At 47.3% G+C, this 24,524-nt stretch overlaps 1 protein-coding gene across 4 annotated transcripts in view; it reads right to left on the bottom strand.

Annotated features, from left to right (window-relative positions):
- Positions 1–24,524, bottom strand: part of LOC116362160 (uncharacterized) — a 40,834-nt gene that overhangs the window by 7,801 nt on the left and 8,509 nt on the right. For all 4 annotated transcript variants that reach the window (XM_031816453.1, XM_031816450.1, XM_031816452.1 and 1 more), the window contains 7 exons: positions 19,425–19,551; positions 19,211–19,341; positions 18,307–18,456; positions 17,592–17,744; positions 13,876–14,060; positions 12,042–12,220; positions 2,703–2,865 (listed from right to left, as the gene is read on the bottom strand). In XM_031816453.1, the coding sequence (XP_031672313.1) occupies positions 2,703–2,865; positions 12,042–12,220; positions 13,876–14,060; positions 17,592–17,744; positions 18,307–18,456; positions 19,211–19,341; positions 19,425–19,551 (1,088 nt within the window). The remainder of the gene's footprint in view (positions 1–2,702; positions 2,866–12,041; positions 12,221–13,875; positions 14,061–17,591; positions 17,745–18,306; positions 18,457–19,210; positions 19,342–19,424; positions 19,552–24,524) is intronic.

The raw sequence follows: 24,524 nt of genomic DNA, 5'->3' as shown, positions 1-24,524 counted from the left end.
TTAGGAGTTTGTGTAAAGTCTTAGATGCAGTGGAATGATACCATAATTACATTCTGAAGAGAAACAAACATCAGGTAAAACCTTCCGTCCATCATTATAGCACCCACCTACCCACCCACCCATCCACCTACCCACCCACCCACCCATCCACCCACCTACCCACCCACCCACCCACCCACCCATCCACCCACCTACCCACCCACCCACCCACCCACCCACCCACCCACCCACCTACCCACCCACCCACCCACCCACCCATCCACCTACCTACCTACCCATCCATCTACCCACCTACCCAACCAACCACCCACCTACCCACCCACCCACCCACCCATCCACCTACCTACCCATCCATCTACCCACCCACCCACCCACCTACCCATCCACCTACCCACCTACCCACCCACCTACCCATCCACCTACCCACCTACCCATCCACCTACCCATCCACCTACCCACCTACCCATCCACCTACCCACCTACCCATCCACCTACCTACCCACCCATCCATCTACCCACCTACCCACCCACCCATCCACCTACCCACCCATACATCTACCCACCTACCCAACCAACCAACCACCCACCTACCCACCCACCCATCCACCTACCTACCCACCCATCCATCTACCCACCTACCCAACCAACCAACCACCCACCTAGCCACCCACCCATCCACCTACCTACCCACCCATCCATCTACCCACCTACCCAACCAACCAACCACCCACCTACCCACCCACCCATCCACCTACCTACCCACCCATCCATCTACCCACCTACCCACCCACCTACCCAACCAACCACCCACCTACCCACCCACCCACCCACCCACCCATCCACCTACCTACCCATCCATCTACCCACCCACCCACCCACCTACCCATCCACCTACCTACCCACCCACCTACCCATCCACCTACCCACCTACCCACCCACCTACCCAACCAACCACCCACCTACCCACCCACCCACCCATCCACCTACCTACCCATCCATCTACCCACCCACCCACCCACCTACCCATCCACCTACCCACCCACCTACCCATCCACCTACCCACCTACCCATCCACCTACCCACCCATCCATCTACCCACCTACCCACCCACCCATCCACCTACCCACCCATACATCTACCCACCTACCCATCCACCTACCCACCTACCCACCCACCTACCCATCCACCTACCCACCTACCCATCCACCTACCCACCCACCCATCCACCTACCCACCTACCCATCCACCTACCCACCTACCCATCCACCTACCTACCCACCCATCCATCTACCCACCTACCCACCCACCCATCCACCTACCCACCCATACATCTACCCACCTACCCAACCAACCAACCAACCACCCACCTACCCACCCACCCATCCACCTACCTACCCACCCATCCATCTACCCACCTACCCAACCAACCAACCACCCACCTAGCCACCCACCCATCCACCTACCTACCCACCCATCCATCTACCCACCTACCCAACCAACCAACCACCCACCTACCCACCCACCCATCCACCTACCTACCCACCCATCCATCTACCCACCTACCCACCCACCTACCCAACCAACCACCCACCTACCCACCCACCCACCCACCCATCCACCTACCTACCCATCCATCTACCCACCCACCCACCCACCTACCCATCCACCTACCCACCCACCTACCCATCCACCTACCCACCTACCCACCCACCTACCCAACCAACCACCCACCTACCCACCCACCCACCCATCCACCTACCTACCCATCCATCTACCCACCCACCTACCCATCCACCTACCCACCCACCTACCCATCCACCTACCCACCTACCCATCCACCTACCCACCCATCCATCTACCCACCTACCCACCCACCCATCCACCTACCCACCCATACATCTACCCACCTACCCAACCAACCAACCACCCACCTACCCACCCACCCATCCACCTACCTACCCACCCATCCATCTACCCACCTACCCAACCAACCAACCACCCACCTACCCACCCACCCATCCACCTACCTACCTACCCACCCATCCATCTACCCACCTACCCAACCAACCAACCACCCACCTACCCACCCACCCATCCACCTACCTACCTACCCACCCATCCATCTACCCACCTACCCAACCAACCACCCACGTACCTACCCACCCACCCATCCACCTACCCACCTACCCAATCAACCACCCACCTACCCAACCAACCAACCACCCACCTACCCACCCACCCATCCACCTACCCACCCACCCACCCACCCATCCACCTACCCACCTACCCAACCAACCAACCACCCACCTACCCACCCACCCATCCACCTACCTACCTACCTACCCACCCATCCATCTACCCACCCACCTACCCAACCAACCAACCACCCACCTACCCACCCATCCACCTACCCACCTACCCAACCAACCACCCACCTACCCACCCACCCATCCACCTCCCTACCCACCCATCCACCTACCCACCTACCCAACCAACCAACCACCCACGTACCCACCCACCCATCCACCTACCTACCCACCCATCCATCTACCCACCTACCCAACCAACCAACCAACCACCCACCTACCCACCTACCCACAAACCCACCCACCCATCCATTCATTCAACCATCCAACCAACCATCCATCGATCCACCAACCATCCATCCATTCATCCATCCAAAAATCTGCTGGAATAATCACCTTGTACCATGTGACCTCTGACCTCTGTGTCCGACATTTGATCCCAGGACATGGGATCCTGCCACCTTTGCCCAGAACCAGTGTGACTCTGTTCTCCTCTGTGTCCCTGCACCCCAGGCTGGCCCTCTCCAGCACCTCAACATAGACGTGGATCACCATACCACTGTGATAATAACAACACACATTCAAATTCACACATTGCGTCTTGGAAAGGTCAAAAATATAGGCAAACTGTTTTTCAAAATCAAACCCAGGCAAACTGTTGAAAGTAAGAACCGAATTTGTACTGTCTTTGTGAAGGCGTTTTGGTCCTGAAGAGAATTCATGTAATGACGTGGCAGGGGGCGGTAGGGTAGCCTAGTGGTTAGAGCGTTGTTTTGGAGAGTTACACTACTTCATCCGTCCATTCCACCAAAGCTTCTCTCACTTCTTCTGATCAAAGGGCAGGAAACAGAGAGAGGGGCCTACCCAAACAGAGTCAATACAGACTACCTACCCTGTGAAACAGAGAGAGAGGGGCCTACCCAAACAGAGTCCATACAGACTACCTACCCTGTGGAAACAGAGAGAGGGGCCTACCCAAACAGAGTCAATACAGACTACCTACCCTGTGAAACAGAGAGAGGGGCCTACCCAAACAGAGTCAATACAGACTACATACCCTGTGAAACAGAGAGAGAGGGGCCTACCCAAACAGAGTCAATACAGACTACCTACCCTGTGAAACAGAGAGAGGGGCCTACCCAAACAGAGTCAATACAGACTACCTACCCTGTGGATACAGAGATTGGGGCCTACCCAAACAGAGTCAATACAGACTACCTACCCTGTGAAACAGAGAGAGGGGCCTACCCAAACAGAGTCAATACAGACTACCTACCCTGTGAAACAGAGAGAGGGGCCTACCCAAAAAAGAGTCGATACAGACTGCCTACCCTGTGAACAGAGAGAGGGGCCTACCCAAACAGAGTCAATACAGACTACCTACCCTGTGAAACAGAGAGAGGGGCCTACCAGAACAGAGTCAATACAGACTACCTACCCTGTGGAAACAGAGAGAGGGGCCTACCCAAACAGAGTCAATACAGACTACCTACCCTGTGGAAACAGAGAGAGGGGCCTACCCAAACAGAGTCAATACAGACTACCTACCCTGTGGAAACACAGAGAGGGGCCTACCCAAACAGAGTCAATAGAGACTACCTACCCTGTGGAAACAGAGAGAGGGGCCTACCCAAACAGAGTCAATAGAGACTACCTACCCTGTGGAAACAGAGAGAGGGGCCTACCCAAACAGAGTCAATACAGGTGACCTACCCTGTGAAACAGAGAGAGGGGCCTACCCAAAGACCGTCAACAGACTACCTACCCTGTGTGGCATGTGTACTTCCCAGAGTCCTTTGCAGTAACGTTAGAGAACCAGAGCGCGTTCCCCCGTCCTGTCACGGCCCCGTCATCTCTGTCTCTGTTGGTTTCCCCCTCGGCCTTCGACCAATCAGCTTCCTCAGAGCTGGCTGTGATGTTGTAGAGGCGCTCACAGAGCCCGGCGGACTGTGGTTTGGTACATTGCATGACAAACCCCTCCCCAGAGAAAGCTTTGTAGCCGTACGTCTCTGAGCCTGGCTTCAAACCTACTCGTGTCACACAAGAAAGACATCTCTCATTCCACACCGATGTAAGTATAATGTACATAATACTGAAGGCATATGATATGTCTATATGCACATGGAATATCTACCTGGTCAAATCTATAAATGTTGTTTTATACAATTGTTTGATAATAAAGATAAGTACCTTCTTCCTTGTCCCAGCGACTTTCACAGAAGTATCTCTGCAGAAAACATGCGATGATTGCTAAAGCCAGTGACGGTCCAGGGTGCATCACTCCGTACCACTTCATTCATTCCAATATCAAACCCACCACTTCCTTCATTTCAATATCAAACCACTGCGTGTCATAACTGTCACAAGGATCTGGGTTTCCTGGAAACAGAATCTCTTTCACCACTCTAAAACCAGACAAATAGCTGTCAGTCCCTTCCTAGTAAATGAAAAGGAACTAATCTGAACTAGTTTCCCTGCGTTCCACTGCTCTGTTCTCCTTTAGCCACTAGTCTGTGCAGCTTGCCTCTTAAGACAGTTGGAAACCAATCATATCTGATACTGGCTTCCCTCAGAGATGCACCATGTGAAAACATGACCACCAGTTTCCTGTGTCAACGTCCATTTCCTGGTTAGATGCAGAGAGCTCTACTTCTCTAGAAGTTTCATACCATCTTTGGGATTCTGTGCATCTGCGGGTGTGGGTAGACGGGGTGTGAAATGTGTAAGTATGCAAGGCGGATCTGTGATGTAAGAGAAGGCAGCTGTGTTACAAGTCCAAAACATTTATTGAAGCACAGTTTCAATACCTTAGTAACACTGAACAGTGGTGAGTCTATAGACCAATACCTTATTAACACTGAACAGTGGTGAGTCTATAGACCAATACCTTAGTAACACTGAACAGTGGTGAGTCTATAGACCAATACCTTAGTAACACTGAACAGTGGTGAGTCTATAGACCAATACATTAGTAACACTGAACAGTGGTGAGTCTATAGACCAATACATTAGTAACACTGAACAGTGGTGAGTCTATAGACCAATACCTTAGTAACACTGAACAGTGGTGAGTCTATAGACCAATACCTTAGTAACACTGAACAGTGGTGAGTCTATAGACCAATACCTTAGTAACACTGAACAGTGGTGAGTCTATAGACCAATACCTTAGTAACACTGAACAGTGGTGAGTCTATAGACCAATACCTTAGTAACACTGAACAGTGGTGAGTCTATAGACCAATACCTTAGTAACACTGAACAGTGGTGAGTCTATAGACCAATACCTTAGTAACACTGAACAGTGGTGAGTCTATAGACCAATACCTTAGTAACACTGAACAGTGGTGAGTCTATAGACCAATACCTTAGTAACACTGAACAGTGGTGAGTCTATAGACCAATACCTTAGTAACACTGAACAGTGGTGAGTCTATAGACCAATACCTTAGTAACACTGAACAGTGGTGAGTCTATAGACCAATACCTTAGTAACACTGAACAGTGGTGAGTCTATAGACCAATACCTTAGTAACACTGAACAGTGTTCCATATAGTCCATTACTTTTGACCAGGTCCCATAGACCCTAAGTACATTGTATGTCCAGGCTTAAATGCCCAAATAAAGGCTTAATAATGAATACTGTTTCGATAAAACATTCTTCATCTACACATGTCACAATCCCATCTACTCATACTATGTGGATTATGAGCCCATTCTTCATCTACACATGTCACAATCCCATCTACTCATACTATGTGGATTATGAGACAATTCTTCATCTACACATGTCACAATCCCATCTACTCATACTATGTGGATTATGAGACAATTCTTCATCTACACATGTCACAATCCCATCTACTCATACTATGTGGATTATGAGCCCATTCTTCATCTACACATGTCACAATCCCATCTACTCATACTATGTGGATTATGAGACAATTCTTCATCTACACATGTCACAATCCCATCTACTCATACTATGTGGATTATGAGACAATTCTTCATCTACACATGTCACAATCCCATCTACTCATACTATGTGGATTATGAGCCCATTCTTCATCTACACATGTCACAATCCCATCTACTCATACTATGTGGATTATGAGCCCATTCTTCATCTACACATGTCACAATCCCATCTACTCATACTATGTGGATTATGAGCCCATTCTTCATCTACACATGTCACAATCCCATCTACTCATACTATGTGGTGGATTATGAGCCCATTCTTCATCAACATATGTCACAATCCCATCTACTCATACTATGTGGATTATGAGACAATTCTTCATCTACATATCCTGTCTGGATATTCTGTTTACTGTTGTTCACCAGGTTAACTTCCTGGTTCATGTCAATGTACTTGGTGATTCAATTGTGATTATTACCATAGCAGACTCCTACACACAGCAGCCCTGCGAAATACCAGGGCCAAGGAATTCATGCATTTCTTCTCAATGTCATTTCTGTCTCGTGTTTTGTTGGGAGTGTACATAACTACACTGAGGTGTGACCTGCTGCTGTGGGTGGTCTTTCCTTGAATCTCTTAATGTTTTTTTTTGTGTGGGGGGGAGGGGTCTGGCCCCCGACTGGTAACAGAGAGGAACAGGTAGAGAAACAGGTAGAGCGAGAAAGACAATTCTTCTGTCTACTAGACAAGCAGAGTCAATGGGTCTTAAAGTAGCTGTCCAGTGAAAATCTCACTTTTAGAAGTTCATATTCCATTAACTCAAGTTATGTCCTACACTCATATTTGTGGCCAATGCATACATTTGAGAAAACAAAACACACAAAAACCCACCTCAAACTTATATCTCAAATACACTTCTTGCTATTTCCTCATAGAACATGATGTAATGTTGGCTCATTGGCTCATTGGCCGAGCTGGCCAATCAGCGGTCTAGTCGCATTAATATTTTTAATGACCGGTAAACGCCCACACTATTCTGTTGCTGGGGTAAGCCCACACCATTCTGTTGCTGGGGTAAGCCGACACCATTCTGATGCTGGGGTAAGCCCACACCATTCTGTTGCTGGGGTAAGCCCACACCATTCTGTTGCTGGGGTAAGCCCACACCATTCTGATGCTGGGGTAAGCCCACACCATTCTGATGCTGGGGTAAGCCCACACCATTCTGTTGCTGGGGTAAGCCCACACCATTCTGTTGCTGCGGTAAGCCCACACCATTCTGTTGCTGGGGTAAGCACACACTATTCTGATGCTGGGGTAAGCACACACTATTCTGATGCTGGGGTAAGCCCACACCATTCTGATGCTGGGGTAAGCACACACTATTCTGATGCTGGGGTAAGCCCACACCATTCTGTTGCTGGGGTAAGCCCACACCATTCTGATGCTGGGGTAAGCCCACACCATTCTGTTGCTGGGGTAAGCCCACACCATTCTGATGCTGGGGTAAGCCCACACCATTCTGTTGCTGGGGTAAGCCCACACCATTCTGATGCTGGGGTAAGCCCACACCATTCTGATGCTGGGGTAAGCCCACACCATTCTGTTGCTGGGGTAAGCCCACACCATTCTGTTGCTGGGGTAAGCCCACACCATTCTGTTGCTGGCTGGGGTAAGCCCACACCATTCTGTTGCTGGGGTAAGCACACACTATTCTGATGCTGGGGTAAGCCCACACCATTCTGTTGCTGGGGTAAGCCCACACCATTCTGATGCTGGGGTAAGCCCACACCATTCTGATGCTGGGGTAAGCCCACACCATTCTGTTGCTGGGGTAAGCCCACACCATTCTGTTGCTGGGGTAAGCCCACACCATTCTGTTGCTGGGGTAAGCCCACACCATTCTGATGCTGGGGTAAGCCCACACCGTTCTGTTGCTAGGGTAAGCCCACACCATTCTGATGCTGGGGTAAGCCCACACCATTCTGATGCTGGGGTAAGCCCACACCATTCTGTTGCTGGGATAAGCCCACACCATTCTGTTGCTGGGGTAAGCCCACACCATTCTGATGCTGGGGTAAGCACACACCATTCTGATGCTGGGGTAAGCCCACACCATTCTGTTGCTGGGATAAGCCCACACCATTCTGTTGCTGGGGTAAGCCCACACCATTCTGTTGCTGGGGTAAGCCCACACCATTCTGTTGCTGGGGTAAGCACACACCATTCTGTTGCTGGGGTAAGCCCACACCATTCTGTTGCTGGGGTAAGCCCACACCATTCTGTTGCTGGGGTAAGCCCACACCATTCTGTTGCTGGGGTAAGCCCACACCATTCTGTTGCTGGGGTAAGCCCTGTCGTGGAAATGTCCTCTATTTACCAAATCATGAGAGCAAACCACACACACACGTCAGAGTTAGTTATAAAAGTCCATCTTTAATTATATGAGCTCTTATCACAATCCTGTGACTCTCAGATAAATTCAGTGTCTCCCCCTGAATTCTCTCAGAGCCCCCTTACAATGCAACTGAGTTCCTTTAATAGCAAAGATACACATAGTCAGACAGCATAGACATAATTCATCGTTCAGCTTTGTCTCCTTTCCTAAACCCCAGAACCATAAACCAATCCTCTAAATCAACAGGCATATATCAAATTGTCATTTAGATACAACCAACTCAAAATACAACCTCCTGGACAAACTCACGGAGAGGAGGGTGAGGCTATAGGTTAAGATAGAAACAACATAAGAGGGAGCATAGAATGATTCCAGACACTGCAAACCCTCCTTTCCCCACTGGGAAAGGTAGGGAGTAAAAGATATGTTTACACATGATGACACTTTGACCTCTCCCCTCTCAGCGGCCCAGGCAACTTAGTTTTGACATAGAACAGATAACTGCAACCTCACATCAGAATGACACAAAAATACCATTCTGATGAGAAGTAACTTACACACATTTGATGAATATTAAACATCTTACAAATGTTACCAACAAATTCTGATAATTCCACGACAGCCCACACCATTCTGTTGCTGGGGTAAGCCCACACCATTCTGTTGCTGGGGTAAGCCCACACCATTCTGTTGCTGGGGTAAGCCCACACCATTCTGTTGCTGGGGTAAGCCCACACCATTCTGTTGCTGGGATAAGCCCACACCATTCTGATGCTGGGGTAAGCCCACACCATTCTGATGCTGGGGTAAGCCCACACCATTCTGATGCTGGGATAAGCCCACACCATTCTGTTGCTGGGGTAAGCCCACACCATTCTGATGCTGGGGTAAGCCCACACCATTCTGTTGCTGGGGTAAGCCCACACCATTCTGTTGCTGGGGTAAGCCCACACCATTCTGTTGCTGGGGTAAGCCCACACCATTCTGATGCTGGGGTAAGCCCACACCATTCTGTTGCTGGGGTAAGCCCACACCATTCTGTTGCTGGGGTAAGCCCACACCATTCTGATGCTGGGGTAAGCCCACACCATTCTGTTGCTGGGGTAAGCCCACACCATTCTGATGCTGGGGTAAGCCCACACCATTCTGTTGCTGGGGTAAGCCCACACCATTCTGATGCTGGGGTAAGCCCACACCATTCTGATGCTGGGGTAAGCCCACACCATTCTGATGCTGGGGTAAGCCCACACCATTCTGATGCTGGGGTAAGCCCACACCATTCTGATGCTGGGGTAAGCCCACACCATTCTGATGCTGGGGTAAGCCCACACCATTCTGATGCTGGGGTAAGCCCACACCATTCTGATGCTGGGGTAAGCCCACACCATTCTGTTGCTGGGGTAAGCCCACACCATTCTGTTGCTGGGGTAAGCCCACACCATTCTGTTGCTGGGGTAAGCCCACACCATTCTGTTGCTGGGGTAAGCCCACACCATTCTGTTGCTGGGGTAAGCCCACACCATTCTGATGCTGGGGTAAGCCCACACCATTCTGTTGCTGGGGTAAGCCCACACCATTCTGTTGCTGGGGTAAGCCCACACCATTCTGTTGCTGGGGTAAGCCCATACCATTCTGTTGCTGGGGTAAGCCCACACCATTCTGTTGCTGGGGTAAGCCCACACCATTCTGATGCTGGGGTAAGCCCACACCATTCTGATGCTGGGGTAAGCCCACACCATTCTGTTGCTGGGGTAAGCCCACACCATTCTGATGCTGGGGTAAGCCCACACCATTCTGTTGCTGGGGTAAGCCCACACCATTCTGTTGCTGGGGTAAGCCCACACCATTCTGTTGCTGGGGTAAGCCCACACCATTCTGATGCTGGGGTAAGCCCACACCATTCTGTTGCTGGGGTAAGCCCACACCACTCTGTTGCTAGGGTAAGCCCACACCATTCTGATGCTGGGGTAAGCCCACACCATTCTGATGCTGGGGTAAGCCCACACCATTCTGTTGCTGGGGTAAGCCCACACCATTCTGATGCTGGGGTAAGCCCACACCATTCTGATGCTGGGGTAAGCCCACACCATTCTGTTGCTGGGGTAAGCCCACACCATTCTGATGCTGGGGTAAGCCCACACCATTCTGTTGCTAGGGTAAGCCCACACCATTCTGTTGCTAGGGTAAGCCCACACCATTCTGATGCTGGGGTAAGCCCACACCATTCTGTTGCTAGGGTAAGCCCACACCATTCTGTTGCTAGGGTAAGCCCACACCATTCTGTTGCTGGGGTAAGCCCACACCATTCTGTTGCTAGGGTAAGCCCACACCATTCTGTTGCTAGGGTAAGCCCACACCATTCTGTTGCTAGGGTAAGCCCACACCATTCTGTTGCTAGGGTAAGCCCACACCATTATGTTGCTGGGGTAAGCCCACACCATTCTGTTGCTAGGGTAAGCCCACACCATTCTGTTGCTAGGGTAAGCCCACACCATTCTGTTGCTGGGGTAAGCCCACACCATTCTGTTGCTGGGGTAAGCCCACACCATTCTGTTGCTGGGGTAAGCCCACACCATTCTGTTGCTGGGGTAAGCCCACACCATTCTGTTGCTGGGGTAAGCCCACACCATTCTGTTGCTAGGGTAAGCCCACACCATTCTGATGCTGGGGTAAGCCCACACCATTCTGTTGCTGGGGTAAGCCCACACCATTCTGTTGCTGGGGTAAGCCCACACCATTCTGTTGCTAGGGTAAGCCCACACCATTCTGTTGCTAGGGTAAGCCCACACCATTCTGTTGCTAGGGTAAGCCCACACCATTCTGTTGCTAGGGTAAGCCCACACCATTCTGTTGCTAGGGTAAGCCCACACCATTCTGTTGCTAGGGTAAGCCCACACCATTCTGTTGCTAGGGTAAGCCCACACCATTCTGTTGCTGGGGTAAGCCCACACCATTCTGTTGCTAGGGTAAGCCCACACCATTCTGTTGCTAGGGTAAGCCCACACCATTCTGTTGCTAGGGTAAGCCCACACCATTCTGTTGCTAGGGTAAGCCCACACCATTCTGTTGCTAGGGTAAGCCCACACCATTCTGTTGCTAGGGTAAGCCCACACCATTCTGTTGCTAGGGTAAGCCCACACCATTCTGTTGCTAGGGTAAGCCCACACCATTCCAACACAGAAAGCTGCTTTTTAACTTTTTATTTTTTTACATTGGAAGGAAAGCTATTTCACTCTTACAGGTAAAAATGGCACATTAATCACATTAGATGCATTTATTTCACTCATCTTCACCCCGGAGCAGGGTTGGGGGTGAAGATAATTGAAAATAGATGCCATTATATCATTTGAATTTGAGTTTACTTTGTGAATTGACTGAACCCAAACCCTGCCCTGGAGCCTATATAATCACAGAATGGTCCTCTCGTCCTTCGGGGGGCGCCGTCTGGTCGTGGCAGGCATACGGTAACGCAGCTCCTTCCAGAAGGCTGAGGACAGGGGTTTGGAGTGGGAGCCCCTCCAGGTGACGGTGTGTCCTGACTGGGCCAGCAGCCGCAGGGCCTCAGGGAGGGAGTCCAGCTTCAGATCCACCTAAAACGTTTACAGAATAATGTAGTGAATTTTTTTTTTGGGGGGGGGGTAACCCCGACCGGGACTTGAACGGAGGTCCACCGACTACCAACCCAACACCTTAGTTGTTAAACCAAGAGATCCGAACCCCTTGAACAAGATCACTAGGTGTTGTGTTAAGGTTACAATTACTAATTGAGCTTATGTAGCACAAAAATACAAAGTGTTTCTAGTCAGCTTCGGAAAGGAAAAGTAGTTGAAGCAGTTTTAAAGGAAATGAAATTGAAGCAGTTAGGCATCAGCTCCAGGTCTACCTGTTTATTTAGTTAGATAGACAGCATGGCATCAGCTCCAGGTCTACCTGTTTATTTAGTTAGATAGACAGCAAGGCATCAGCTCCAGGTCTACCTGTTTATTTAGTTAGATAGACAGCAAGGCATCAGCTCCAGGTCTACCTGTTTATTTAGTTAGATAGACAGCAAGGCATCAGCTCCAGGTCTACCTGTTTATTTAGTTAGATAGACAGCAAGGCATCAGCTCCAGGTCTACCTGTTTATTTAGTTAGATAGACAGCAAGGCATCAGCTCCAGGTCTACCTGTTTATTTAGTTAGATAGACAGCAAGGCATCAGCTCCAGGTCTACCTGTTTATTTAGTTAGATAGACAGCAAGGCATCAGCTCCAGGTCTACCTGTTTATTTAGTTAGAAGGACAGCATGGCATCAGCTCCAGGTCTACCTGTTTATTTAGTTAGATAGACAGCATGGCATCAGCTCCAGGTCTACCTGTTTATTTAGTTAGATAGACAGCATGGCATCAGCTCCAGGTCTACCTGTTTATTTAGTTAGATAGACAGCATGGCATCAGCTCCAGGTCTACCTGTTTATTTAGTTAGATAGACAGCATGGCTTCAGCTCCAGGTCTACCTGTTTATTTAGTTAGATAGACAGCATGGCATCAGCTCCAGGTCTACCTGTTTATTTAGTTAGATAGACAGCAAGGCATCAGCTCCAGGTCTACCTGTTTATTTAGTTAGATAGACAGCAAGGCATCAGCTCCAGGTCTACCTGTTTATTTAGTTAGATAGACAGCAAGGCATCAGCTCCAGGTCTACCTGTTTATTTAGTTAGATAGACAGCAAGGCATCAGCTCCAGGTCTACCTGTTTATTTAGTTAGATAGACAGCAAGGCATCAGCTCCAGGTCTACCTGTTTATTTAGTTAGATAGACAGCAAGGCATCAGCTCCAGGTCTACCTGTTTATTTAGTTAGATAGACAGCAAGGCATCAGCTCCAGGTCTACCTGTTTATTTAGTTAGAAGGACAGCATGGCATCAGCTCCAGGTCTACCTGTTTATTTAGTTAGATAGACAGCATGGCATCAGCTCCAGGTCTACCTGTTTATTTAGTTAGATAGACAGCATGGCATCAGCTCCAGGTCTACCTGTTTATTTAGTTAGATAGACAGCATGGCATCAGCTCCAGGTCTACCTGTTTATTTGGGAAATTGATTTGACAGGGACAGCGCACATTCACCAACGAATCATCCCAAATGGCACCCTATTCCCTTTATAGTGCACTACTTTAGACCAGGGCCCATAACATTGGGTGCCATTTGGGACACACACACAAAGCTAACTGTCGTCCATAGGCAGAACTCGTCCTTAGGCATAACTACCTGGCTGTCTGGGGCTGACTCTGTCTGGATGAGGATTAGCCAGGTCTGCCGTTCCACCAGTGCAGCATGGAGCCCAGTGAGCAGACTATACTGGCTGTCCTGCCCTGGGTTCAGCCCCAGACTGCTGGGCACCAGGATCAGTCTCCGGCTCTGCTCTATACACCCCAGCACCGCCTCAGCCACCGCTGGAAACACAGAGCACATACTTTACTGATACAGATACAGGAACAGGAACAGATACAGGAACAGATACAGGAACAGATACAGGTACAGATACAGGTACAGGAACAGATACAGGTACAGGAACAGATACAGGTACAGGAACGGGTACAGGAACAGATACAGGAACAGATACAGGTACAGGAACGGGTACAGGAACAGATACAGGTACAGGAACAGGAACGGGTACAGGAACAGATACAGGAACAGGTACAGGAACAGATACAGGAACGGGTACAGGAACAGATACAGAAACAGAAACAGGAACGGGTACAGGAACAGATACAGGAACAGGTACAGGAACAGGAACGGGTACAGGAATGGGAAAAGGAACAGATACAAGAACAGGAACAGATACAGGAACAGGTACAGGAACGGATACAGATACAGGAACAGGTACAGGAATGGGAAAAGGAACAGATACAAGAACAGGAACAGATACAGGAACAGGTACAGGAACGGATACAGGAACAGGAACAGGAACAGGGATGGGTACAGGAACAGATACAGGTACAGGAACGGGTACAGGAACAGATACAGAAACAGGAATGGATATGGGAACTGGTACAGGTAGAGGCACAGGTACAGGAACAAGAAGAGATACAGGAACAGGAACAAGAACAGTAGTGCATACAGGAAAATGTACAAGAACAAGAACAGGAACAGGAACGAGAACGGATACAGGAACAAGAACAGGTACAGATACAGAAACAGGAACGAGAATGGATACAGGAACAGGTACAAGAACAGGAACGGATACAGGAACAAGAACAGGAACAGGTATAGGAAGAAGAACAGGTACAGGAACAAGAACAGGTACAGGTAGAGGAACAGGTAGAGATGGAGGAACAAGTTCAGGAACAGGAAAAGGAACGAATACAGGTACAGGTAGAGGTAGAGGAACAGGTAGAGGAACAGGTAGATGAACAGGTAGAGGAACAGGTAGAGGTAGATGAACAGGTAGAGGTAGAGGGACAGGTAGAGGTAGATGTAGAGGAACAGATACAGGTAGTGGAACAGATACAGGTAGAGGTAGAGGAACAGGTAGAGGAACAGGTACAGGTAGATGAACAGGTAGAGGTAGATGAACAGGTAGAGGAACAGGTAGAAGACCAGGTAGAGGTATAGGTACAGGTAGATGAACAGGTAGAGGTAGGTGAACAGGTAGAGGAACAGGTAGAGGTAGAGGTACAGGTAGATGAACAGGTAGAGGTAGATGAACAGGTAGAGGTAGAGGTAGAGGAACAGGTAGAGGAACAGGTACAGGTAGATGAACAGGTAGAGGTAGATGAACAGGTAGAGGAACAGGTAGAGGAACAGGTACAGGTAGATGAACAGGTAGAGGTAGATGAACAGGTAGAGGAACAGGTAGAAGACCAGGTAGAGGTATAGGTACAGGTAGATGAACAGGTAGAGGTAGGTGAACAGGTAGAGGAACAGGTAGAGGTAGAGGTACAGGTAGATGAACAGGTAGAGGTAGGTGAACAGGTAGAGGAACAGGTAGAGGAACAGGTAGAGGTAGAAGAACAGGTAGAGGTAGAAGAACAGGTAGAGGAACAGGTAGAGGAACAGGTAGAGGAACAGGTAGAAGAACAGGTAGAAGAACAGGTAGAGGTAGAGGAACAGGTAGAGGTAGATGAACAGGTAGAGGAACAGGTAGAGGAACAGGTACAGGTAGATGAACAGGTAGAGGTAGATGAACAGGTAGAGGAACAGGTAGAAGACCAGGTAGAGGTATAGGTACAGGTAGATGAACAGGTAGAGGTAGGTGAACAGGTAGAGGAAGAGGTAGAGGTAGAGGTACAGGTAGATGAACAGGTAGAGGTAGGTGAACAGGTAGAGGAACAGGTAGAGGAACAGGTAGAGGTAGAAGAACAGGTAGAGGTAGAAGAACAGGTAGAGGAACAGGTAGAGGAACAGGTAGAGGAACAGGTAGAGGTAGAGGAACAGGTAGAGGTAGAGGAACAGGTAGAGGAACAGGTAGAGGAACAGGTAGAGGTAGATGAACAGGTAGAGGAACAGGTAGAAGACCAGGTAGAGGTATAGGTAGAAGAACAGGTAGAGGAACAGGTAGATGAACAGGTAGATGAACAGGTAGAGGAACAGGTAGAGGAACAGGTAGAAGAACAGGTAGATGAACAGGTAGAGGAACAGGTAGAAGAACAGGTAGATGAACAGGTAGAGGAACAGGTAGAGGAACAGGTAGAAGAACAGGTAGAGGAACAGGTAGAAGAACAGGTAGAGGAACAGGTAGATGAACAGGTAGAGGAACAGGTAGAAGAACAGGTAGAGGTAGAGGAACAGGTAGAGGTAGAAGAACAGGTAGAGGAACAGGTAGAGGAACAGGTAGAGGTAGAGGAACAGGTAGAGGAACAGGTAAAGGTAGAGGAACAGGAACAGGTAGAGGTAGAGGAACAGGTAGAGGAACAGGAACAGGTAGAGGTAGAGGTACAGGTAGATGAACAGGTAGAGGTAGGTGAACAGGTAGAAGTAGAGGAACAGGTAGAGGAACAGGTAGAGGTAGAGGAACAGGTAGAGGAACAGGTACAGGTAGATTAACAGGTAGATGACCAGGTAAAGGTAGATGAACAGGTAGAGGAACAGGTAGAGGAACAGGTAGATGAACAGGTAGAGGAACAGGTAGAGGTAGAGGAACAGGTAGAGGTAGAGGAACAGGTAGAGGCAGATGAACAGGTAGAGGTAGATGAACAGGTAGAGGTAGAAGAACAGGTAGAGGCAGATGAACAGGTAGAGGTAGATGAACAGGTAGAGGTAGAGGCACAGGTAGAGGCAGAGGAACAGGTAGAGGTAGATGAACAGGTAGAGGAACAGGTAGAGGTAGAGGAACAGGTAGAGGTAGAAGAACAGGTAGAGGAAGAGGAACAGGTAGAGGAAGAGGAACAGGTAGAGGAACAGGTAGAGGAACAGGTAGAGGAACAGGTAGAGGAACAGGTAGAGGAACAGGTAGATGACCAGGTATAGGTAGTGGAACAGGTGCAGGTAGAGAAACAGGTTGAAGAGGGACAGGTAGAGGTAGAGGGACAGGTAGAGGTAGAGGAACAGGTAGAGGGACAGGTAGAGGTAGAGGAACAGGTAGAGGTAGAGGGACAGGTAGAGGTAGATGAACAGGTAGAGGAAGAGGAACAGGTAGAGGAAGAGGAACAGGTAGAGGAACAGGTAGAGGAACAGGTAGAGGAACAGGTAGAGGTAGAGGAACAGGTAGAGGTAGAGGAACAGGTAGAGGTAAAATAACAGGTAGAGGAACAGGTAGAGGAACAGGTAGAGGTAGATGAACAGGTAGAGGTAAAAGAACAGGTAGAGGAACAGGTAGAGAAACAGGTAGAGGTAGAAGAACAGTGCATACACAAACGCACACACACACACACACACACACACACACACACACACACACACACACACACACACACACACACACACACACACACACACACACACACCAGTATGAGGAGAAATGTGAGGACAGTGGACTGACTCACCCTCCCCAGGGAGCACGTCACGGTCGTAGAGACACAGGCTGTAACCATACTGCTCCTCCAGCACCTCCTCCACCTGACGCCTGTCCTCCTCACTGACACCTGACTCTGTGTCACTCTTATAACACAACACATAGGCATCGTAACGCTTCCCATCTGAAACACACCATTCAGGCAAGTTATAACACAGCACATAGGCATTATAACACAGCAGATAGGAATTATAACACAGCACATAGGCATTATAACACAGCAGATAGGCATTATAAGACAGCACATAGGCATTATAACACAGCACATAGGCATTATAACACAGCACATAGGCATTATAACACAACACATAGGCATTATAACACAGCACATAGGCATTATAACACAGCACACAGGCATTATAACACAGCACATAGGCATTATAACACAGCACATATGCATTATAACACAGCACATAGGCATTATAACACAGGACATAGGCATTATAACACAGTACATAGGCATTATAACACCGCACATAGGCACTATAACACAGCACATAGGCATTATAACACAGCACATAGGCATTATAACACAGTACATAGGCATTATAACACAGTACATAGGCGTTGTTACACATCCCATTTGAAACTAACACAATTCATCCAAATCATGTGGTGAAACACGATCTACAACGAGACTGTTTGCATGAGACATTGGCATGTTTGGCGTTAGGTGTTATTCTCACCAGAGACGTTGTGATGATGCCAACCCAGATCATCTCTGAGAAATAGAATGATGTCCACCTTCAGCTTGACATAGACAACAGTCACCACCACCACCGTTACGACAAAGACCCCCACTATACCCAGCACCAGGAAGTGGAACTGGGGTGGACCTAAAGGGTGACATGAAATACACACACACACACACGCACACGCGCACGCACACACGCACACACACACACACACACATAAACCTGGTTATATCAAACCGCTGTTACTGTACAGCAGAAAGAGAAACTGGAGAGAAAAAAAAATCACAGAAAATCATCATCATTTCACACAGAAGTGATCATAATATCTTCTTGATTAAATGTCATGGTAACCTAAGAGCAGAATAGATCATAATATATTATTGATTAAATGTCATGGTAACCTAAGAGCAGAATAGATCATATATTCTTGATTAAATGTCATGGTAACCTAAGAGCAGAAGAGATAATATCTTATTGATTAAATGTCATGGTAACCTAAGAGCAGAAGAGATAATATCTTCTTGATTAAATGTCATGGTAACCTAAGAGCAGAAGAGATAATATCTCATTGATTAAATGTCATGGTAACCTAAGAGCAGAAGAGATAATATCTTATTGATTAAATGTCATGGTAACCTAAGAGCAGAAGAGATAATATCTTATTGATTAAATGTCATGGTAACCTAAGAGCAGAAGAGATAATATCTTCTTGATTAAATGTCATGGTAACCTAAGAGCAGAAGAGATAATATCTTATTGATTAAATGTCATGGTAACCTAAGAGCAGAAGAGAGGATTCTGTGAAATGACCAGTAGAGTTTGATAAAGGCAGACTCTGTAATATTTTAGATGATTGGAAAGCTAAGATGTCCCTTTAAGAGGCTGCTTGACTTACTCTTCTGTTGGAAGGTGATGGAGACCTTGTCGTTCCCAGATGAAGAATCCAGTTGACAGGTGTATGTGTTCCTCAGCTGCTCCTCTGACACCTGACTGATCACCAGCGATGCCTGGTGATGGTCATTCTCTCTGGAGAAACAGTCAAGTGTGTTATGTTAAGTGATTTTAAATAGTATTTGAACCCAGGTCTGTTCTGTAGTGAGTGTACTCACTGTGAAACGTTATAAAACACTGGTAGGGTCGTCTGGTTGTCCTCCACAAAAGATCTGTTTTCCAGCCAGTATAATTGGTCAGATTCAGAGGACAGGCCAGCCCTGCAGACCACCACCACAGTAGATCCTGGAGAAAACACATAACATTCACTAACACTTTGCTAGCTACCTCTCATAGAGTGCCGTGTATAAAGTCAGACAGCCTCAGCCACTCCCTGTCACCAAAGGAGTACCCCAAGGCTCAATCCTAGGCCCCACGCTCTTTACATCAACAAATATATGATAGCTGGCAACAAATGTGATAGCTGGCCACTACTGTCCTATTTCACTGTAGAGCCTCTAGCCCTGCTCAATATCCCTTAACCAATCATGTTGTTCCACCTCCTACATATGCGATGACATCACCTGGTTTAAACGTCTCTAGAGACTATATCTCTCTCATCATTACTCAATGCCTAGGTTTACCTCCAATGTACTCACATCCTACCTTACCTTTGTCTGTACACTATGCCTTGAATCTATGCTATCGTGCCCAGAAACCTGCTCCTTTTCCTCTCTGTTCCGAACGTGCTAGACGGCCAGTTCATATAGCATTTAGCCGTACCCTTATCCTACATTTCCTCTGTTCCTCTGGTGATGTAGAGGTTAATCCAGGACCTGCAGTGCCTAGCTCCACTCCCATTCCCCAGGCGCTCTCATTTGTTGACTTCTGTAACCGTAATAACCTTGGTTTCATGCATGTTAACATTTAGAAGCCTACTCCCTAAATTTGATTTACTCACTGTTTTAGCACACTCTGCCAACCCAGATGTCTTAGTCGTGTCTGAATCCTGGCTTAGGAAAACCATCAAAAACCCTGAAATCTCCATAGCTAACTATAACATTTTCCACCAAGATAGAACTGCCAAATGGGGCGGTGTTGCAATCTACTGCAAAGATAGCCTGCAGAGTTCTGTATTACTATCCAAGTCTGTACCCAAACAATTCGAGCTTTAACTAAAAATTCACCTTTCCAGAAACAAGTCTCTCACTGTTGCCACTTTCTATAGACCTCCCTCTGCCCCCAGCTGTGCCCTCTATACCATATGTGAATTGATTGCCCCCATCTATCTTCTGAGCTTGTGCTAATAGGTGACCTAAACTGGGACATGCTTAACACCCCGGCCATCCTACAATCCAAGCTTGATGCCCTCTCACACAAATTATCAATGAACCTACCAGGTACAACTCCAAACCCGTAAACACGGGCACCCTCATAGATGTCATCCTAACTAACTCACCCTCTAAATACACCTCTGCTGTTTTCGATCAAGATCTCAGCGATCACTGCCTCATTGCCTGCATCCGTAATGGGTCTGCGACCAAACGACCACCCCTCATCACTGTCAAATGCTCCCTAAAACACTTCTGCGAGTAGGCCTTTCTAATCGACCTGGCCAGGATATCCTGGAATGACATTGACCTCATCCCGTCAGTAGATGATGCCTGGCTATTCTTTAAATGTGCTTTCCTCACCATCTTAAATAAGCATGCCCCATTCAAAAAATGTAGAACTAAGAATAGATATAGTCCTTGGTTCACTCCAGACCTGTCTGCCCTTGACCAGCACAAAAACATCCTATGGCGTTCTGCATTAGCATCGAATTGCCCCTGTGATATGCAACTTTTCAGTGAAGTTAGGAACAAATATACACAGGCAGTTAGAAAAGCTAAGGCTAGCTTTTTCAGACAGAAATTTGCATCCTGTAGTACTAACTCAAAAAATTCTGGGACACTGTAAGGTCCATGGAGAATAAGAGCAACTCCTCCCATCTGCCCACTGCTCTGAGGCTAGGAAACACTGTCACCACCGATATATCCACTATAATTGAGAATTTCAATAAGCATTTCTCTACGGCTGGCCATGCTTTCCACCTGGCTACCACTACCCCGGTCAACTACCCGGCACCCTCCACAGCAACCCGCCAAAGCCCCCACCATTTCTTCTTCACCCAAATCCAGATAGCTGATGTTCTGAAAGAGCTGCAAAATCTGGACCCCTACAAATCTGCCGGGCTAGACAATCTGGACCCTCTCTTTCTAAAATGATCTGCCGAAATTGTTGCAACCACTATTACTAGCCTGTTCAACCTCTCTTTTGTATCGTCTGAGATCCCCAAAGATTGGAAAGCTGCCACGGTCATCCCCCTCTTCAAAGGGGGTGACACTGTAGACCCAAACTGCTACAGACTATCTATCCTATCCTGTCTTTCTAAGGTCTTCGAAAGCCAAGTCAACAAACAGATTAATGACCATTTCGAATCCCACCGTACATTCTCCGCTATGCAATCTGGTTTCAGAGCTGGTCATGGGGGCACCTCAGCCACGCTCAAGGTTCTAAACGACACCATAACCGCCATCGATAAGAGACATTACTGTGCAGCCGTATTCATCGACCTGGCCAAGGCTTTCGACTCTGTCAATCACCACATTCTTATTGGCAGACTCGACAGCCTTGGTTTCTCAAATGATTGCCTCGCCTGGTTTACCAACTACTTCTCAGACAGAGTTCAGTGTGTCACCCTTATTGGAATGTGTAGGCCACCTTCCACCAAAAGTGTCTTTTTTGATCAGTTTAATAACATGCTTAGGGAATGTGATTTTGGGAAAGAGGTCATCTTAATGGGAGATTTTAAAATTATTTATGAAGACAAGTCTTGTAGGAAAACCCTCAAACAGGTCACCAATACCTTTGAGCTTACACAGCTAGTTAAAGGGCCAACCAGGGTGACTTGTTGCTCAAAAACACAGATTGATTTGGTGCTCAGTAATAAACCAGAGAGAGTGACTAAATACTGGGCTATCTGATCATAATCTGACACGTATAGCCAGAAAGCTGTCTAAGAGCAGGTTTAACCTCTCTACTGTTAGAAAGCCGGATCAACTAAGAATACCTAAGAGTGAATTAAACTATTTTGAAAACGCAATTAAGGGAATAAACTGGAATGATCTCTTGTCCTATACAGACGTGGAAGCTGATAGTCAGGTTTTTCTATCCACAATCCAGACTACAATAAATGGTTTCCTAAAGAAAATCAAATCCAAACCTGGCCAAAAGAGCACTCTTCCTTGGCTAAATGGAGAAATCTGGAAATGGATGAAAGAACGAGATTATGCTCTAAAAATAGCCCTAAGATCCAAATTGGAGCATGACAGACGTAGGTTTACCATGTTGAGAAATAAGGTGATGGAAGAAATCAGACAGTCCAAGGCAAACATTTTTATTAACATAATTGGTGAAGCAAAGGGAAATTCTAAACTGATCTGGGAGAATCTAAAAAACATTAACAGGGAAAGACCATAGTAACACTGCAAAAAGACTAGAACTCATGGTGAATAACAATCTAACACAGGATGCAGTCGAAATAGCAATAGCCTTCAATTCCTACTTTATTGACTCTGTCAGGGTACTGACAGAACCCCTCCACTGGTTTCTTGGGCTCAGTGCTAGTAAATGATGCTCAACCTAAGGGAGGTTTCTGAATCAAAGGTGAACAAGGTGATTAGCTCACTAAAGAACTCTAAAGCCAAAGATGTGTTTGGGCTGGACTCTACCTTTCTTAAAAACTACAAAGAGTCACTCATTGGCCCCATTACTAAGGTCACCAACACATCTATTGGTCTCGGGGTGTTTCCAAGGGTATGGAAGTCGGCCATAATAACGGCCATCTTTAAATCGGGCGACCCTGCTGACGTGCGTAACTACAGGCCCATTAGTATACTACCTGTGGTGTCAAAGGTTGTTGAAAAGTGTGTAGCAGAACAACTGATTGCCCACCTCAAAAACAGCCACATTACACTCCATGCAGTTTGGCTTCAGAGCGAAACACTCCACAGAAACGGCCAACTGCTTTCTTCTGGAAAATGTGAAGTCAAAGATAGAAAAAGGGGGCTGTGTTTCTGGACCTAAGGAAGGCTTTTGATACTGTTAACCATGAGATTCTCATCACAAAATTGTCCAAGTTCAACTTTTCCCCTGATGCCTTGAGATGGATGAAATCATACCTTGAAGGCAGAACTCAGTGTGTCAGAGTGAGCAATGAGCTGTCGCCCACTCTTAGCTATGATGTAGGCGTGCCCCAAGGGTCAATACTGGGGCCCCTCCTGTTCAGCCTGTACATTAATGATCTGCCTTCTGTCTAGACTGGGTCTGAATTTCAAATGTATGCAGATGATACAGTGATATATGTGCATGCAAAGAGCAAACAACAAGCTGCACAATAACTCACTACTGTAATGGTCCAGGTGTCACGCCCTGGTCTTAGTATTTTGTGTTTTCTTTATTATTTTGGTCAGGCCAGGGTGTGACATGGGTTATTTATGTGGTGTGTTTTGTCTTGGGGTTTTTATAGGTTATGGGATTGTGGTATAGTAGAGTTGTCTAGTTAAGTCTATGGTTGCCTAGAGTGGTTCTCAATCAGAGGCAGGTGTTTATCGTTGTCTCTGATTGGGAACCATATTTAGGCAGACATATTCTTTGTGTGTTTCGTGGGTGATTGTTCCTGTCTCTGTTTGCACCAGATAAGGCTGTTTTAGGTTTTTCAAGTTACGTTTATTGTTCGTTTTTCATCTTTATTAAAGATGTTTACAAATAACGATGCTGCATTTTGGTCCTCCTCTCCTTCACCGGAAGAAAACCTTAACACCAGGTTACAAAGTGGATAGTGACTCGTGTTTGCATCTCAATGTGAAAAAAACTGTTTGCATGATAACCAAATTCAACCTAGCTAATATCCGATTTATACAGTGCCTTGCGAAAGTATTCGGCCCCCTTGAACTTTGCGACCTTTTGCCACATTTCAGGCTTCAAACATAAAGATATAAAACTGTATTTTTTTTGAAGAAACAACAACAAGTGGGACACAATCATGAAGTGGAACGACATTTATTGGATATTTCAAACTTTTTTAACAAATCAAAAACTGAAAAATTGGGTGTGCAAAATTATTCAGCCCCCTTAAGTTAATACTTTGTAGCGCCACCTTTTGCTGCGATTACAGCTGTAAGTCGCTTGGGGTATGTCTCTATCAGTTTTGCACATCGAGAGACTGACATTTTTTC

Source organism: Oncorhynchus kisutch, unplaced genomic scaffold (assembly GCF_002021735.2).
Source record: "Oncorhynchus kisutch isolate 150728-3 unplaced genomic scaffold, Okis_V2 scaffold800, whole genome shotgun sequence".
In the NCBI taxonomy this organism is placed as follows: domain Eukaryota; kingdom Metazoa; phylum Chordata; class Actinopteri; order Salmoniformes; family Salmonidae; genus Oncorhynchus; species Oncorhynchus kisutch.
Note: the sequence above shows the minus strand (reverse complement) of the source record. Positions and strands in the feature narration are given on the sequence as shown.